This window comes from Artibeus jamaicensis, unplaced genomic scaffold (assembly GCF_021234435.1).
Source record: "Artibeus jamaicensis isolate MK-2021 breed Jamaican fruit bat unplaced genomic scaffold, CSHL_Jam_final scaffold_847, whole genome shotgun sequence".
Lineage (NCBI taxonomy): Eukaryota > Metazoa > Chordata > Mammalia > Chiroptera > Phyllostomidae > Artibeus > Artibeus jamaicensis.
The window spans coordinates 16,795,178-16,812,716 of NW_026522057.1; the positions used below are offsets into that span (position 1 = coordinate 16,795,178).

The 17,539-nt window shown below is 51.1% G+C and overlaps 1 protein-coding gene across 1 annotated transcript in view; it reads right to left on the minus strand.

Moving 5' to 3' along the window:
- Window positions 1-882: 882 nt before the first annotated feature.
- Window positions 883-17,539, minus strand: part of NIPAL3 (NIPA like domain containing 3) — a 43,641-nt gene continuing 26,984 nt past the window's right edge. Inside the window, exons 9-14 of the mRNA XM_053660464.1 lie at window positions 16,177-16,273; window positions 13,543-13,678; window positions 11,469-11,557; window positions 10,091-10,154; window positions 8,279-8,373; window positions 883-4,195 (exon numbers count right to left, since the gene is read on the minus strand). Of these exons, the coding sequence (XP_053516439.1) occupies window positions 3,996-4,195; window positions 8,279-8,373; window positions 10,091-10,154; window positions 11,469-11,557; window positions 13,543-13,678; window positions 16,177-16,273 (681 nt within the window). The 3' untranslated portion in view covers window positions 883-3,995. The remainder of the gene's footprint in view (window positions 4,196-8,278; window positions 8,374-10,090; window positions 10,155-11,468; window positions 11,558-13,542; window positions 13,679-16,176; window positions 16,274-17,539) is intronic.

Here is a 17,539-nt window from a genome sequence, read left to right on the forward strand (position 1 = left end):
TGAGGAGACCTACCTGGAGCCAAGTGAGCCCCCCACCCCATGGTTGTTTTTGCTGATGGGCTGGCTCACAAGAAGCCATTTCCAGGGACCACTGAGGGCCCAGTCCATGCTTTGGAGGGGGAGGCCCAAGAGCTGTCTCCTCTCTAGGACCAGAGGGTCAGAGGTCACCAGCAGGGGGGCAGCTGACCTCACGGAGTGCTGGTCTCAAAGGGGCTGCTAGAGCAGAGGTCGCGGCAGATGGGAACATGAAGCCCCAGAGATGCTGCAGAGTACCCAGGACACTGTAAACCCTCCCTGAGAATCTCTCCAAGGAGCAGATGTGGGTGGGGGAGAGAATGTCACCCTGAAGGGGGTTAACTTCCCGCTCTCAGGCACTTGTGGGACAATAATCTGGGTATAAAGAGGAAAAACACTGCTAGCCAAAATCATGGTCTGGCGAGGCCTGTAAGGATGGGTTAAAACCGAAATGCAAATTAGATAAACACATTTATTCAAGTGGGTCTCAGACCAAGCTGTCGGCGTTAGTGAGCTGACTCGAGGCGAATCGACTCAGAGCTCTGGTGTGTCTGGCTGTGTAACTTCAGAAGCCGCCAAGGAGCTTTGACCCTTCCTGATTTTAGGAGTCTTCAGTTTTGACAATGGTTGCAGCAGACTGGAAATGTGCAGAGTAGAGTCTGTTTTCTTTCTTTCTTCGAATCACCATGATTTACTTCAATCAGAATGGACGTGGGTCGTGGCTGCCATACCGGGCAGCACATAGAACGTTTCTATCATCACGGAAAGTGCTATTGGACAGCACTGCTCCAGATAACTCCAGAAAGTGATTAGCCAAATATAAGACTCACACTCAACAGGTGTCACGTGGGCTGTTTTAAAATTAAATACCACTTCATAATTTTATTTGCACCTAGCACGCACATTTTTTTTGAAAAAATAAGACATGCCATATTAGTCAAGAAGTTAACAAAATATAAGCATCCACATAGAATATGTTCTAAGGTGACTTCATTTACATAGCTTCTCAAAGAAACACACAATCTTTTTTTTTTTTTTTTTTGCTTATCAGCCAGTGTTGGACTAGATGTAGAATTCACAAGGTTGCAGAGTGGAGACTTCCCAACACGACCGGGACGGGCGACTGGTATCCACACACCACCCCGCTGGCTGGTTTCCGCCAGAAAAGTAAAGGGATGCCAGCCCCCCCTTCCCTACTCAGCATGCAGTTCCATGTTGCCGAGCCCCCCACATGACCTGAAGCTTAATGGGATGGGGTCATCAGACCTGGAGCCTCATGGGAGGGGGGTCAAAGGAAGTGGGGCACTGAGCTCTTGTCAAAACCCACAGGAACCAGTCTGTGAAGAGCTGGTTCTGATCTCTGATTTGGGGATCCAGAATCCCAGCCTCTAAACAAGGGGGGGAGAAGGGTAGGGAGAGAAAGGCCACAGAGTGACTGAAAAATTTAAACCCAAGTGTAACTGCGTGGCTGCTAGGAAATAGATAAGAGGCGTGATATTTAATGTTGCTTAGAACATTCAAGAGGGTTGGGGGATGTTAGAGCCATGAGAGGAGATCAGGATTCAGGGATGTGAGTGTACAGTTGATGTCATCATCCCCCAAACAGCAATGAAACGATTTTATTTCCCCTTTTGTGTTCTGTCTTACAGGACTGCCGCTTGACCTTGAAAAGTGCACTTATTGTGCACTTCAGATCCTTCCCCCACACTGCATAAGTGTCCCTCCTTTCTAATCGGTGTTGATCCTGCCATTCCCTTCCTCAAGAACCATCAATGACTCCCACGTCTTCTAGGGTCACTTTAAACTCCTCACCAGGCATTTGAGGCCATCTGTGATTCAGCTTCCAACGCTTCCTTTTCCAGGCTCATCTCCCACCCCCTCCCTGGCTCCCCTTTCCTGTGATTTCCCTCTGTGCCTTTGCAAATGCTGGTTCCTCCACCTGGGGGGTGGGTGTGGGGGTGACCACTCAACCTTCTATGCTTTGCCCAAACTTTGCTGAGTTTGCCTCTCATCAAGGAATGGGGCCAAAACCACCTCCACTTTGAATCCCTCCTTCTCAGCTCTGGGCCTGACCTTTAGCGGGGCCTCCAAAACTCATTATCTGTGGTCCACTAGTGCACTTGGCCTGGCCTGCTGGTTTCCCTGCCGGTTCCCCTCCTGGGTATTTGTGTCTCCCCCAGCTGCTGGCCTGGAGGGCAGGAACCATCCTTACTTTTTGCTCTCACCATCCAGATGCTTAACAAACAGTGAATGAATGCCTCATAAATATTGTTGCATGGAGTTGATACCTATCCTAAAGGGAAAAAGGTCCTTCATCGCCGGCTGCTTGCCTAGGCATGTAAGAGACAGTACGGAAGTGGCCGAGATACAATACAGAAGTGTTACCACAGGCAACAGTCAGTTTTTGAAGTCAAGGTACTAAATCAGTATTAAGCACAATCCATAAAGGTTAATGATCTATCAACACTGGTCTCTTAACACTGTTATCTTGCCCGGTAGTTAAAGGCTGCGTGGGAAGCAGTAAGTGTAGCTCTAAGTGGTAATCAATGAACGGAGAACCGCCTCTGCTTCTTCAGGGGTTGCACGACCTGCCTAACGAACCCTGGGAAGGAGACAAGGAATGGTCACTCCAACCTTCCAGTAGGAGTTCGTCGGGCCCTGGGGGGTTTAAAGCAGATCCTCCCGAACACTAGGCTTTCAAGGTGTGTGATCCGTGGGTTACCGGCATTGGAGCCACCTGTACTGCTGGTTAAGAATGCAGACTCTTGGGCCCTACCCCAGTCCCACTTGGAGTATCTGTGGTTGGGGTGTAGGGTTCTGCATTTTAAGGAAACTCTCTAGGGGATCCTGAGGCTCATTAAGGTTTGCAAACCTCTACCTGCAAGTTCTCGAAGACGCACAGTCGGTCTAGGGGAAGAAGGTTTGCAGCCAGAAAGAAGCCTGCGTAGCTCCATTTCGGAGATTGTGTGCGTCTCCCAGACATGTATACATGGGGATGGGGACCCAAACAGTCTGTGCTGACTCCAAAGACATTAACCAGTGACTCCAGCTTGGTTTGCTGATCTATAGTGAAGAGGATGGAAGGAGGTGAGCAACGCCTCAATCTTCCCAGAGGGCACTGGTGTGCAGGAAGATACATGTAAAACAGCCAGACTTCCTGTCTACCCTTTTTAAGTGATGTGATCCCATTCTGCAGGATGGAGAGCGAATCTCCCTCCCTTACGGGCTGGAGCGACGTCGCTCTGCCCCTGTCCTGTTCTCATCCTTCTTCTCTTAACTTCCCGATTCCTCTAGGGGCAGGGAGGGAGAGCAAGCAAACAGTTCACAGAACCAAAATCAAGTTAGTTTTCAGAGCAGATCCACTATAAACACATCAAGCACATTTTCACTGGGAGGGCAGACTATGGGAGGCAGAAGTGCATTTCCTACCGGCGAATGCCAGAATGTCCCACCCACGGCTGGCCCACTGGGCTATGTGAAGGCCACACAAATGTTATCACAAATACGGAAGCAAAAGTGAGAGGGGCAGAGGTCAGGCCCGCACATGAGGTGGGGAAAGGCGAGACTTAAAGGTCTCCAGTCTCTCCCTGGACTTGGAGAGGAAGAGCAGACTCTGCCTCGCTTCAGCTCTGAGGAACGTGGAAGCCTTTGGTCCGTGACTGAGGAAGCACAGTTACTGACCTCAAGGATGATGAAGGCTTTCCAAGTCCGGCGTGGCCAACCAGGCAGAGGCGGACCACCCTTCCACCCGCAGAGTCCTGCTTCTGTCCTCTCCCCTCACCCCCAGTGTGTGAAATTCCCAAGACCAAGATAACATCCTCTGCCAAAGACAAAGCCTTTTCAAGATCCCTGTCCACACAGTTCCTGGTTTACAAAAATTAGACTTGAAAGGCAAGTTTTAGAACTAGGAGTCGGACCACTGACAGCCTGGCCTGAGCAGCTGTAAGTGGAGGGGAGGTTAAGTCCCCCTCGAGGCGGGCTCACTCCTTCTTGGTGTGTTCCAGGACTCGGTAGGGAACGCCAGAGGCGCTCCTCGAGCCGTGTTCTTCCTGCACGACAGGCAGTGTGGCAGGAGCATAGATCTCGGAAATGCTGTCGTTGTTTTCCAGCGCCCCGTAGGAAAAAGAAGCTTTGAGGTCGGGCTGCACTGCCGTCCCCTTGTCATGCATATTCTGCATACCTGAAATGAAAGCCATTTCCCCCAAATCATTAGGCAGTGCGCGGGCCCAAGGAGGCTGCACCTCTCTCTATCCCACCACAGACTAATCACAGGGCTCAAGAGCTAATCATGTGCATTGTCAATTTCCTGAATGCTTTAGATTGAAAAAAGAACACCCATAAATATACACTGGAAACATTATGGTTGCTAAGCAGGAAGGGAGGCATCTTCAGGAAGTATGCACACAGACCAACCCCTGTCACGAGGAACCATCGGTCGATCTAGAATGGGGGGAGTGCCTTTCTGGGCCACCAGGAGGTTGGGGGTGGGGGGACCAGCACTGTGCTTTGAACATGGTAGATGCCATCACTTTTCTGAGTTAAATCAGGATCCAGAAAACATCATCATATTGTTGACAGAAGGTAACTTTTGTGCCATGGACACGTCACTGTGACAGATGCATCGAGGAGCTCAGAGGGACAGCCTGACCGTAAGGTCGACCCCCCCGAGCCATGCACAGGCTGAGGCGTCCCTCTGCTAGTTGCTCTGGCACAGTGATGTTGGATCTCCACGTACGTTTGAGGGCAAAGACTCCAGTCACTGACTCCTTTAGCCTTACTTTACAGCTCCCCTAGCCCGGTGGGGGCCTGGTGCTTTCTGAGGCCAAGTCTGACCCTGCAGGCAATGAAGACCCTTCGAACCCGCCTGTCCCCGGGCTGCATCATGAGAAACTCAATGCACAGTGTTTCCTGTGAGTGGTAAAAACAGAGGACAGCTGACTGCTTAATGTGCCTTAGGCACCGGGCTGAGTGCTTCTGTAGTAATAACAACAGCAGGAATAATGACAATGGCTGATGTGTGCTGACCATTTACTTGGTGGCAGACATGATCAGAAAACTTTATTTCATTCTATCCTCACAGCTACCAGTAAGGAAGATGAAGCAGTCGGAGGTCACAAAGCGATTATGTGGCGGTGCCAGGGTTCACACTCAGGTCATTTAAACTCTGAAATCCACACTCTTATTTATTTTTAGAGAGAAGGGAAGGGATAAAGAAAGGGAGAGAAACATCAGTGTGTGGTTACCTCACATGCACCCAACCGGGGGCCCGGCCCACAACCCAGGCATGTGCCCTAGACTGGGAATTGAACCAGCGACTCTTTGGTTCGCAAGCCAGCTGAGACGACTCTTTTGTCTCAATCCACTGAGACGCACCAGGCAGGGCAGAAGCCCACACTCTTAACTGGAATGCTGCGTGGCCACCCTACACACCTGCACTTAATCTCTAAAAATCCTATGGCAGAGATATGCTAAGAGTGTGAATCTGAAACAGATTCAGAGAGGTGAAGTAACTTGCCCAAGGTCACACAGCAATGAGAGAGAGCTGGGATCCGGCGCTGAGGTCTGTGCTCTAATTCACTCTGCAAACGGGCTGGGCAGACCCGGTTTGTGGAAGACGCTTTGCTACCACACTGCACAAGCCTGAGCTGATGGTCATCGGAAGGACGCAGTTTAAGTGGCTGTGGTTTGAATCTGGGGGACGAGGAGGGGAAGCCTACTCCTCAGGGAAGAGAGTGGCCTTACTAGGTGTAGCTGAGCTTTTGGATTTTGCCAATATTCTCCAGCCACAAATCACCAGGAACACACCTATCGTCTGACAGTCCTGGCTTCACCAGCTCACTGCAGGGAGGGAGATGGACTCCAGGGGGAACCGTGGGCTGCTTCGGCAAGAAGACAGCAGGAAGGACTTATTACTTGGGTTTGTGTTAGGTGATTTGGGGGAGGGTGTAAGGAAGCAGGGCTCTGCTTTGGATTAAATGCTGTCAGGAAGTGGAGATGATTCTATAATAAAAGCTCTTACTAATTCTTATCTAGAAGGAGAGAAGACCAGATTGAGGCTAATGCTACGAAGGGTTAAGAGCAGCGGTCACTCATGTTAGGGGGATGGTCGGTCCTTTCTGTGGTCAGACAATGTTCAAGTGTCGTCTGTGTTCGGACATGATTCTGGAGTGGTCCCTGTCTGTGTCTCGATCCTTCAAGGTCACAGAGCGGCCTTGCCGGATGTGGATGTTCTGTGAGGTTGTGTGTGTGCAGCCGGGGGACAGCAAGGCCCAGCTCCTACCCACCAGGCACTGCTTTTCCCTCTCTCCTTCTCGAGAAGTCTTTCAGGTGCTCAAATTACTTCAAGCTCAGGCAAATTCTGACAGGGAGTGAACTGGGGGGACTCGAATGACTCTTGAACAGCAGGCACCGGTCTATTGTGAAGAGACCAGTCCCGGGAGGCCACGAGCAAGGCCCCGATGCTGGTCAGGGAAACCAAGTAGCTAGGAAAGCCACTCTGCGTATGGAGCGGTGCTCTCCAAGTTCTACCTGGCCTCAGGCCACACAAACGTTTGAAATGTTCTAAAGCAAAAGGGCAGTGAAACCAAATTCAACCAGGCATCTTCCATGTCCCAGACACTGTGCAAGGGGCCTGTCGCATGTTATGCCACTATCCCGAAAGGAGGCCAAGGTCGCAGAGCGGGCGGGGGTAGAGCTGGGGTTTGACTCCAGATCACCCGAACTCGAAGCCCACGTACTTCATGGCACGGGACACGTCCACCCAGAAGTGTGTGACAGGCTACAGCGACAGGGCAGAGTCTCCTTCCTCCAACACCTACCTCCCACGGGTCACAAAGTACAAGGAGGAAGCACGGGCCACGTCCACAAACCAGCCACAGAAACACTGGTCTTCGGGATGACCTTAGGTTACCTTGTTTCCTACCAGGAAATCCATCCGTATATGTGCATATACAAACACTGCCACAGATACACACACGTACACAGTTCATCAATGCACAGACACACGGACACATACACGGACTTGCACACGCATGGAGTTGACACCTCACCTATCTGGAACTCAGCTATCCAGCGCCCTCATCTATCCGGAACACAGCCAAGAACAAGGAAGTAAGCAAAAAAGGCATCTGAGCTGCTGGTTAGACGTTTAAAAAGTCCATGCACCAAAGCCCATGCACGTCACTCCTTGGGGAAACCTGAAGGCCCCATCTCAGGGTGCATTTAATGTAATTTTACACACAATTTAGACAAGGGGGGGCCAAGGACAAGACGGACACGGAGTTGCCCTGCTGGTAACAGCAGGAATCCCAGGCCGGTAGCGGCAAGAACGACAGACAACGGCCTAACAGCAAGGGAGGAAGAAATGGTACAAAAAGTGGACACGCAAACCCTGGGGTCATTTGAGGCAGGGGCACCTCAGTCAGCCCTGAGAACACACCTACGCCACAGCATTCTGGACAATGCAGCGCTCTGTGCCACCAACGTGATTATATTGGGCTCATCAGACTGTCTTAATGAAGCGTGGGAAAGAGTCCTATCAAATATAGCGAAAATAACAAGTGTGCGTTAAACAGTGAAAGCTAGTGGTCCCTGGCAACTCCAAAGAATTTAGGTCAGCAGACTTGGAGGGGGCTGGCCCAGAGCCCTAACTTTTCCGATCTGGATGCCACTGGGCTGGGCGGGTCCTCTCCAGTTCTCCACTGGCCACCCCACACCCATTTCGGGCTGAGCTTCAGCGATGGCACATTCTTGCTCCTGTGAGGCCTTAAGGGCATTCGGGCTTGTGCTTCTCAGCATGAACTCTTCTTAGGTCCTAGGAAATTCAGCTTTCCAGAACAATCCACTCCTTTGTGGTGTAGGGAGTGAGGTTATAGTATCTGAATTTCATTCATCCTACTTTCCTTGCCCCTCTCTGATCAATCCATTCCAGCTAAACGGGTTTTCCCTTTGCAGGTGTGAAGCCTGGGGCTGCAGAGCATAATTAATGATATCCAGTGGGAATCAGGATGGTCTTTAAAAGATCCCCAAATAGACACAGGAACTGGCAAGATGTACTCAGAACCAACTGAGGCTCCTCAGCCATTACCTCCTTTTCGGCACACTGAGATTAAACAAATAAAGAACAGAGAGACAGTCACACCAGTATAGCACAGCATGCCCTCCCTGGACCACACCCAGCGGCCGGCTGTCTGCTTTCAAACGGGAAGTAGTAGTCATTCTACAGGGAGAGCCGGCCAGCTGGAGACGGGGGTTTTAACATTACCTGGCATGGCGTCCATGGAAATATAGGGCTCAAATGGAATGGCCTTCTTCCTGTTCCGTGTGATTAAGAAGACGCCGAAGAATGCAATGAGGCACCTGAGGGACAGAGAGATAAGGGAGGCAGAGAAGTAAGGCCACAGCGAGTTCGGGAGGGATGCTTCCAGACCCAGGTAACGGAAAAATGGGAGAACGGAGGCTGCAGCTGTGGAGCGGGGTGTTTGCTGCCCAGCGGCCTGCGGAGGCTGCTGGGCCTGAGACCAGCGGGGAGCAGATGTGAGATGAATAATAACACCCCCACACGCCTGCACTCTGCACAAGCCTTCATCAGAATAAATTAGACTCTCCCAGGCAAAACTCGGGCGGCTCTTCACTCGTAGTTAGCCCGCATCTCAGAACCTTGCCTTGGAAAGGGTTTGTTTTAATTTAAGCAGTTCTTTATAGCCCACACTTACTCAGTACAGGAGTGGAGCGAGTAAAAATGCAAGTCCCTGCACTCCTCCATCTCACACCCCAGGGAGGCGTATATTTTCCCAGAGTCTTGTTTTTTTTTTTTCCCCCATTTCCCTAGAGCTTAAACAAGCGTGCTTCCTAAAAACTGAGGTATAATTTTCGTGCAGTGAAATGAACAAACCCTGATTACCATTTCATGAATTTCATCTGTGTACGCACACGTGCGATCACCGCCAGGCTGACGGAGAAGACACTGCCATCCCCTCTGCTCCCGAAAGTGCCCTTGGGCCCTGTCCCAGTTTATGCCACCGTCCCCCAGAGGAAACCACTGTTGTGACTATTCTCGACACAAGCTCGATTTGCCAGGTTCTGACCTTCTCCAAAGCTACCTCACAGTGTGTATGACTCTTTCATGGCTACTTTCGTTCACCCAGCAAATGTTTTTCAGATCCATCTACTTTGTTGTGTGTTCTAGTTCATTCGTTTTAATTGTTGTGGCGAACCCACTGTCTGCAGAGACCACAATGTGTTTTTCACTTTCCTGTCTGTAGACATTTGGGCTGTACCCCATTTGGACATGTTATGAATAAAGCCACTATAGATATCCATGTATAAGTCATTTGGTCAATATGCATATTCATTTCTTTTGGGAATATATTTATCTAGAGGTGGAACTGTGGGATCTTAGAATAGACTCCACATCAACAGAAAGAGTAACGTTTCCACCTAATGTATCCATACCAATAGACTGGCCTCAATTTTTCAAAACGGCACCGTGCAACTTTATTGTATAAATACACTATGACTTACCCTGCTCCTACTGCCGGGCATCTAAGTGGCTTCCGATTATTTGCTTATACAATTAATTTGAAAATTAACAAGTAGCCTCATACATGGGTTTTTGTGCCCCATTTCAATTACTCTCCCAAGACAAATGATTATAAATGATATGCTATCTCAAAAGTACGCTCATTTACAATTTTTACTGATATGGCCAAATTGTCCTCTTCCACATTAAAGAACTTCTCAGGGTCTCCTCATCCTCTTGCCAACATGGAATATTATCAGTCCCATTAGTTTTTGTAAAATGATGGCACCTCATGTAGCTTCAATATGCATTTCTTTGATCTGAGGTCAGAGAGCGAGGCCTTTCAAGTACTGAAGTAGGATTTTTAGAAATGACAAGGAGATTAAAGACCAGAAGAGAGGAAAGGGGAAGGAACCAAAGCCCACGGGGGAGTAAAGCGGTCACCTCTGGGGACAAAGTGCTGCCTGAGAGGCCCAGGCTGGGACCGGAGAGGGGCCGCCTGCTGGGACGCTGCTGCTCAGGAGGCCCTGCGGCCAGGGAGGAGGCGGGACTCACCCCAGCGCGAACATGCAGATGTGCAGCGCATCCTCGCCGATGAAGTCCAGGTAGAACACTGCGCCTGCAGCGGACAGTGGGAGAGAGCTGTTCTCAGATCGCCTGCTTGCCGTGAGTCGGGCTGGCTGAGCTCTCTTCCCCGCAGGGAACCAAAGCAATCAAACACTACTGTGCCTGCACTTAGTGACACCCCAGAAGAACGGAATAAAAGCCATTGAAGGGAAGAGATTGTCTTCTTTCTCCCACTCCTAGGCCCCTCTTATCTTCATCTATTTTTAGCTTTTTATTTCAAGATAATACTCGACTCACAAAAATGGTGCACTCTCTCTGGGCATGCTCACAACTTCCCTCTCAGGCATGCATCTTTACTTTTCTCTCTTAAATGCCAAGCACAGGTGGCAAACACAAGGCCCACAGGTCGAACACGGCCCTCCACCTTGTTTTACCCAGCCTGGCACCTTGATTCTACCCAGCGGCAGCACCAAGCTCTCGCTTAACTGTTAAGGAGTAGTTACACTGATACAGTCCTAAGATTACATTCGGCCCTTTGAAGGCAACCTCGAGGCTAATGTGGCCCCTGGTGAAAGTGAGTTTGAAAAGGACTCCACGAGACTTGCAATGAGGGGAGCAATGGGCAGCACTGTCCCTGTCCGAAAGCAGCTTGTCCCTGACTCACCCCCTGAACCTGTCCCCACGGCCCCCTTTTCTCTGACTGTGCACTGATCCAGCAGCAGCCCGGCCTCAGCTCACTTCCTCCCTGTAATGTTTCTAGGGAGCCAGAGCAGCCCGCCACTTCAAAGATGTTAGTCATCGCAGACACTTAAAAACAAACTAACTCTGACATGCTTGTAGCCTCTAAAGCCCCCTCGGAAAGAAAATTTTTTTTAAATTAGGGGTGGAGTAGAAGAAAAGGGTAGTATTGTAACAGTGATCACGGACTGAGCCCTTATCACTGCAGAGGCTTCGTATACTAATGATCTCTGGAATTCACATGGAAGGAGCCTGTGGGCGCGTGTCCCGCAACGGCCGTGTGGCCAGCAGAGGACAGCAAAACGGTTAAAGAAACCTTGCATAAGCGCCGCAACATCGGGCACATGCGGTTTGTACATATTTCAATCTTAGGAGGTAAGTGTTATTACTTCCAGGTTATGAAAGTAGAACTCAGGCACAGAGAGGTGAAGTGATTTTCCCAGAGCCACACAGCGCTGTCTCTGTGCTGGGATGCCGACCCAGGTCCCTCTGGCTCTAAACCCTGTACTTTCTCCAGGGGCAGAATGAGTCGGAGCATGGTCCAAGGCAGAGCCGCCTCCCCCGACACGGGGGCACCACCCCTGCCGCTCAGGGAGAAGACAGAAACATAGCAATCGGCCACCCTTACCTGCGGTGATGGCGACAGTGGTGGACAGAATGTAGCCAACACTGGCAATCAAAGACGAGTCGTACATCTGCGAGGCTTGACTTAAAAACCTGCAATGCAAAAGCGCTTTGGTCAGCGGGTTGCGGGGATGTTGGAAAGGCCAAGGTGGGAGCTGCGGACAGCAGCCCTGGTTTGAAATATGGAGATGACCCACGACAGAACTTTCCTTGGGTTCACAAAGATGCCACCCTCGTGCATCCCCAGGTCTGAGGTCCATGCTTTGCTCCCGTTCTTCCCCAGGTTCATAAGCTGAGGCCCACCCCCATTCACCAAGTGGGCTGTGCCTCGTCTCACACCTTTGACCACATGGTTCTCGTAACTGGAAATGTCCTTTCCCTCACCATTGTGTCCCCGGGGTCCCCTCCACTAAAAAGAGCCATTGCAGGTGGCTGAAACACTCTGAGAAACTCTAATTTCACTTATAATATTCTGTCTTGTTAACAATGTTTTAAGTCAAATTTCCTTCTTCATTCAAAAATACCATGATATCTATAACATACAGGGATAGGCAAAAGTAGGTTTATAGTCGTTTGTGTGGGAAAAGACATTCAGGTCATGATGATAATAACACAAGAACAAACCATTTCGCGTATTCACAACTGTAAACCTACTTTTGTATATAGGGAACCTACTTTCCTGTATATAGGAAAAAGAGGGAAAGTTGGAGTTATTCCTAATCTCTCCCTCTGGGGTAAGCACTGCCATGGTTTCAGAATATATCTTGTCCTTTCTCTGTGTAGTACTTTAGTTACTGCAGTTGCTTACACCGTAACTTACTTCCCACTCGGCTGTAATCATGTTGCCCGGCTGCCCCCAGCGGGGCTGTGAGAGCCTCGAGAACAGTCTGAGTGTGTGGAAGGCCCGGCACAGGCCTGGCACACAGTAGGCCCTCAGTGAATGTGCACTGAGTAGGTGACTGAGAAGCTCACAGGAGGTGGGCAGGGCATCTGATCTGTCCTAGTGACCCCTGAGGTGCTGGAAACAGGGTCTCCGTCTGGCAGGGGCTCAGTGGTGATGCCCAGAATTGATGCCGTAGGACTGGGAACAGCCATAATCGACAGAGTAACAAGTCCTAAAAGAAGCTGCTGTCTACCACGCTTTACATGGTTCCCTCAGGCAGGGGCAGTTATTCGCGTTTGCAGACAAAGACTGCGTCTCAGAGAAGCAGGGGAAGGTGGTAGAACAGAGGGGTAAGGGCTGTGGGCTGGGAGCAGGATGTCAAATCTCGGCTCCACCACTTCCTGGCCCTCGAACCTCACTGTGCTGTGTAGTCCGTCCCTCATGTGCAGAATGAGGGCTGTGTCATGCACATGAATGGGGTGCTGTGGGGATGCAATGAATTCAAGTTCACGTGGAATCAGTGAGAGCGAGGCTGGCCCACGCCGGGCATCAGTCACTCCTACGATCCCTCGAGGCCAGGCTGGTAGACAGCGAGCCTGGGCCTGCCCAGGCGAATCAGCCTCACAGTCCACCCTCCTGTCCCCACACAGGGTGTCACATTCCCTTCCAGGCCCACTGCTGGTCACAGAGTCTCAAATGTGAACAAGGCCCCCTCAGTACGGCTGCTTCTGACTTAACTCTTGTGCTCAGAGAGAAGTGATCCCCCCTCGCTCTTCCACTTGGGATGATTTGGGGGACATCCGCTTGAAATGGATGATCTTGAGGACAAGAACTGATGACCTTGTGTTTTTCACCTCCCCGACAACCGGTGCCTCCAGCACCGGGAACGTGTGCCTGCCAGGAGCAGGTGGGGGGCGAGGCTGCCTCTGACCACCTCGCACGTTCTGAGGCACAGGGTCAAGCACACCCACTCCAGGCTGCGTCTTTCAAGCAACAGACCTCCTCCACGTGACAGCTCAGCAAATTAGCAGCGCCGCACTCTCTGCGGTGGGCGCCAGACCCCAGCGGCAGGGCGGCAGGCTGCGTCTGAATGTTCTGCCTTCCCCGCAGCTTCAACCACGAGGAAATGGGGTCCAGACAACGGAGGAACCAGGCCTGCGTGCCGAGGCCCAGCAGGAAAGAACTCGCGACTCACGTGGCCTGATAGACAGCAGTCGCCACCATGCACACGAGCATCACGTAGAAGATGGGGTAGTCGAGCTGCAGGTTCCCCTGGATGGACAAGACGAGCATCCCGGCCACTGCCTTCACCGTCACCACCGTCATCGAGCCTGCAAAGAAGGCAAACAAGCATGTGGGGACCCAGGGAACAGAGGGAGGCAGGCCCTGACAGTCAGTTTATCGCCCCAAAGGCCTTGGTGAAGAGAACAGAGGGAACCCTGCACAGCCAACGCGGTGACTCGCGTGGCGAGAAGACGCTCTTTGTCCGCCTCTCTTGGACTTGCCACCGTTCGTGCCACTACACTGAAGAAGCAAGGGAGGCAGAGCCCCGCCAGGTATCTCCAAATGTCGCTTCTAAACTCTACCGAGAAAAAGCAAGAAGTTCAGGTCTCCAAACCCTGGCGTGGGTTCGTTTCATCCCCACGACTCATGTAGGTGCCCGGGACCCAGTGGGAGCCACGCAATCTGTGAACGGACAAACTTCCTGAGTATCGTCCTCATGGCAACCAGGGGAATAACACGGCATGTGTGAAGCGCTCTTTAAAAAACAATCTCAGTTGTATTTTTAAAAATCACTTCTTCGGACAGAGGTCCCACATGTTTTACAACCCTACTCCTAATGGATGGGCACATGCTTTTCCAATACACACGTGTTTATGTATTCTAAAATTACAGTCATGCAACACTGTGCTTATGTGTGTGTCCATGACGGGACATGTGCAGGAAACACCACTTAAAAGGTGGAGATGAAAATAACTTCTAATGTGGTCTTCTCACACGCCTGGCGGATGGTCTTCCTCACTGCACCAGGAAGACCACGGGCACAGAAATGACTCCTGACTCTAACCTGTCAGATCCCCCTGCTGAAGCAAGGGCTCAGAGAAGCCACCCCCAACGGAGGTGCGAAGGGAGCCCCTCATTCTGGCCGAAATGCTCTGCTTCCCGTTTTTCTCAGCTTCTGCCCGGTTTGCCTTCTCCGGCCAACAGCCCAGCACACACAGCGGCTTCCACGCCCCCTCGGCTCCGGCTCCGAGGCCGGTTTGCAAATGGCAGCAGCCAGGTGGGATAAGCAGCTTCATCAGGCCGCCCTTGTGAGTGAGAAGGGGACAGACAGCGGCCGACGTGCCTCGGAACCTTCTGGGCTTGCTATTCAGTGGGAGAACATGTTCTGGGGCCGTGACCTTCTAATCCAGTTTTAAAACATCACCAAGGGACGGACTGCTGACACATTACAACACGGACGAACCCCCTAAAACACTTTGCTCAGTGAAAGAAGCCAGTCACGAAAAGCCACGTGATGTATGATTCTGCTTACGTGATGCGCCCAGAAGGGCAAGTCTATAGAGACAGAGGGCAGATCAGTGGCTGCCAGGGGCTGGGAGGAGGGGGACGCGGGGGGCGACTGCTCGTGGGCATAGGGTTCCTTTCTGGGTGACAAAAATGTTCTGAACTTGAACTATGACAGTTGCATAACTCTGTGAATACACCACAATCCACTGAATTGTGTACTTTGAACAGGTGAACTTTATGGTATGTGAATTATGTCTCAATAAAGCTGTTGTTAGCCCTGGCCAGTGTGGCTCACTAGATTGAGTACAGCTTGTGAATCAACAGTCACTGGTTCGATTCCCAGTCAGGACACATCCTGGGTTACGGGCCAGATCCCCAGTAGGGGGAGTGCAAGCAAGCACACATTGAAGTTTCTCTCCCTCTCTTTCTTCTTCCCTTCCCCTCTAAAAATAAATACATAAAATCTTATTTTTAAAAAATAAAGCCGTTTGAAGAAAAATAAAAACAATGCACCCTGTCTTGGGGTGACACCTCTCTGTCTGGCTGATGGCGTGTCGCTGGAGTGGGGGCTTCGCCATGGGAAGGACAGAGGAGAAACAACACGTGTCGGGCATTTGTGCTCATCTCCTTGAATTCCCCTGTCCCCCCGCGCCTGCGTGTTCCCCTAGGCCCACTGTTAGAGGGCGGTGTGGCTTAGACAAGGAGAGAATGGGGAGACAGCGGCGGGGTTCCGCCCACCCCTTCCCCAGGAAGAGCAGGCATTTGTCAAAGCTGCATTTACTAATCAAACACTGTGGGGGGTTAGAGCCTTGCCCCAAGCTGATTTAGGAACCATTCCCCCCATGGCACCATCTCTCTAAAAGAAAAGGAAAGAAAGAGAAAACAAAAGCAATTCCTGCCTCTGAGTCCAGAATTGCTTCCTGAGCTCTGACTGGTTTCCCACGGACGCTTAAGGACTGGGTTGTTGAAACCTGGTCCACCTGTGGCTTCTCCTAAACGGCCCCTTCACCCTCTGCACCCTTACCCGGCCCTTTCCCTCACTGCGCCGTCACCAGCCAAATGTATGTTACTGGGTATCTGTCTCCTTGCTCACTGCCATTCACCGCCTCCAGAACGGAGGCACCTGGGGTTTGTCTGTCCTGTACGTCACTGACGCCAGTTTCCAGCACATTCCTGGCACTCAGGAGACTCAGTTCCCAAATGAGAATGCTGGACGCAGCCCGTGATGTGACGGAAGTGACGGGAACTGCCTCCAGCCAGTGGGGACCTTCTGGTGCTCCGTGGTGAGGGCACAACTCATTCCCCCGGCCCCGCTTACCGAGTAACGCCACCAGGAGAAGAATCACGATGATGTTGTTGGCATTCTTCTCCTTGTAGAAGTACAGCAGCAAGCAGAACAGAATGATCTCCACGAGCTACGGGAAGCAGCAAGAGGGGGTGGGCATGTCAGCGGGCAAGGCCGGGAGACCCTGGCGGCCTGGGCTGGAGGTTACTCGGCTGACTTCACTAGTCACAGACCCTCAAGGGCATTGAAACACCCAGCACTTCCCAAACTGCTGAACGGATCCCGTGGGAGAGGAGGGGACACTGCGTGCCTCTCTCGAGTCCCTGGACAACACGGGAAAGGAGTGTGCTTCACGGTTGAGCTCCGAGGGTGAGGGGCTGGCCTCACCTCGACCCTGCCTGGGATGGACAAGGTTCACAGGCTGAGATGGTCTCTTCCCACTCTATTGCTCTGTGGGTAACCCCACTGGGGTCTGTGGGGGTCGGTCAAACAGGGAACACCTGCTCACCGAGGTGAGCCTTCGGTGAGGTATGCACGTATCCATGCCCCTGCCCCTCACCCAGCCCCCAACGTGTGTGGCTCTGCAGAGAGGGAGGAAGAGGGCACTGGCGTCGGGGAGGTCCAGGAGTGGACTTGGATCTGCTTCTAAACTAGTTGTGTGACCTTGGGCGAGTCACTGAGCTTCTCTGAACCCAGTTACCTCCTCTGTGAGACAGGAATACTAATTCTTACCTACCAGAGCCACAGTTAAAGCTTACATTTAATGAACACATAAATAAGCCAGGTACTATTCTAAGCATTTTATCTATACTCAAGTAACTGAGCCGGCACAATAGTTCTATGAAATAGGCACTATTACACCCCCAAGCTAGAAAAATGGCAGAGCCAGGATTTGAACCCCAGACACTCTAGCCCCAGGGCCCATGTACTTTACCACTAAGCTACACTGCCTGAGGACAGATAGCCACGCGCTTGGCAATTACAAGGCTCTCAATCAACAGACTTACTATTAAACAACAGCAAATCTAAAGTGTGAGAATTCCCCGCTTTCTTATGGATCAACAACGTGTCCTTTCTACTCCTTAAGGGCTCAGACCCTGGGCAGTACTTTCCAAGGAGTAAAGTCAGCCCAGCAAAACTAAAGCAAAAATATCCAACAGTAGTTTAGCTCTGTTTGCTTACCCCAACCGCCTACCAAAGATTATTTGTTATAAAAACCAATGCGGCGACATTAATGGCACTTTGAAAAGAACATTTTAGAAAATTCCTCATAATGAGAGACCACAACACACAGCTGTTTTCACTTTCCTGTTTCTTCCTGGCTTTGTCTCAGCGAATATATATTTTATCTACTCATTGTCGTAGTTTATGCACGTTTTTGTATGGGGCTGCGTTT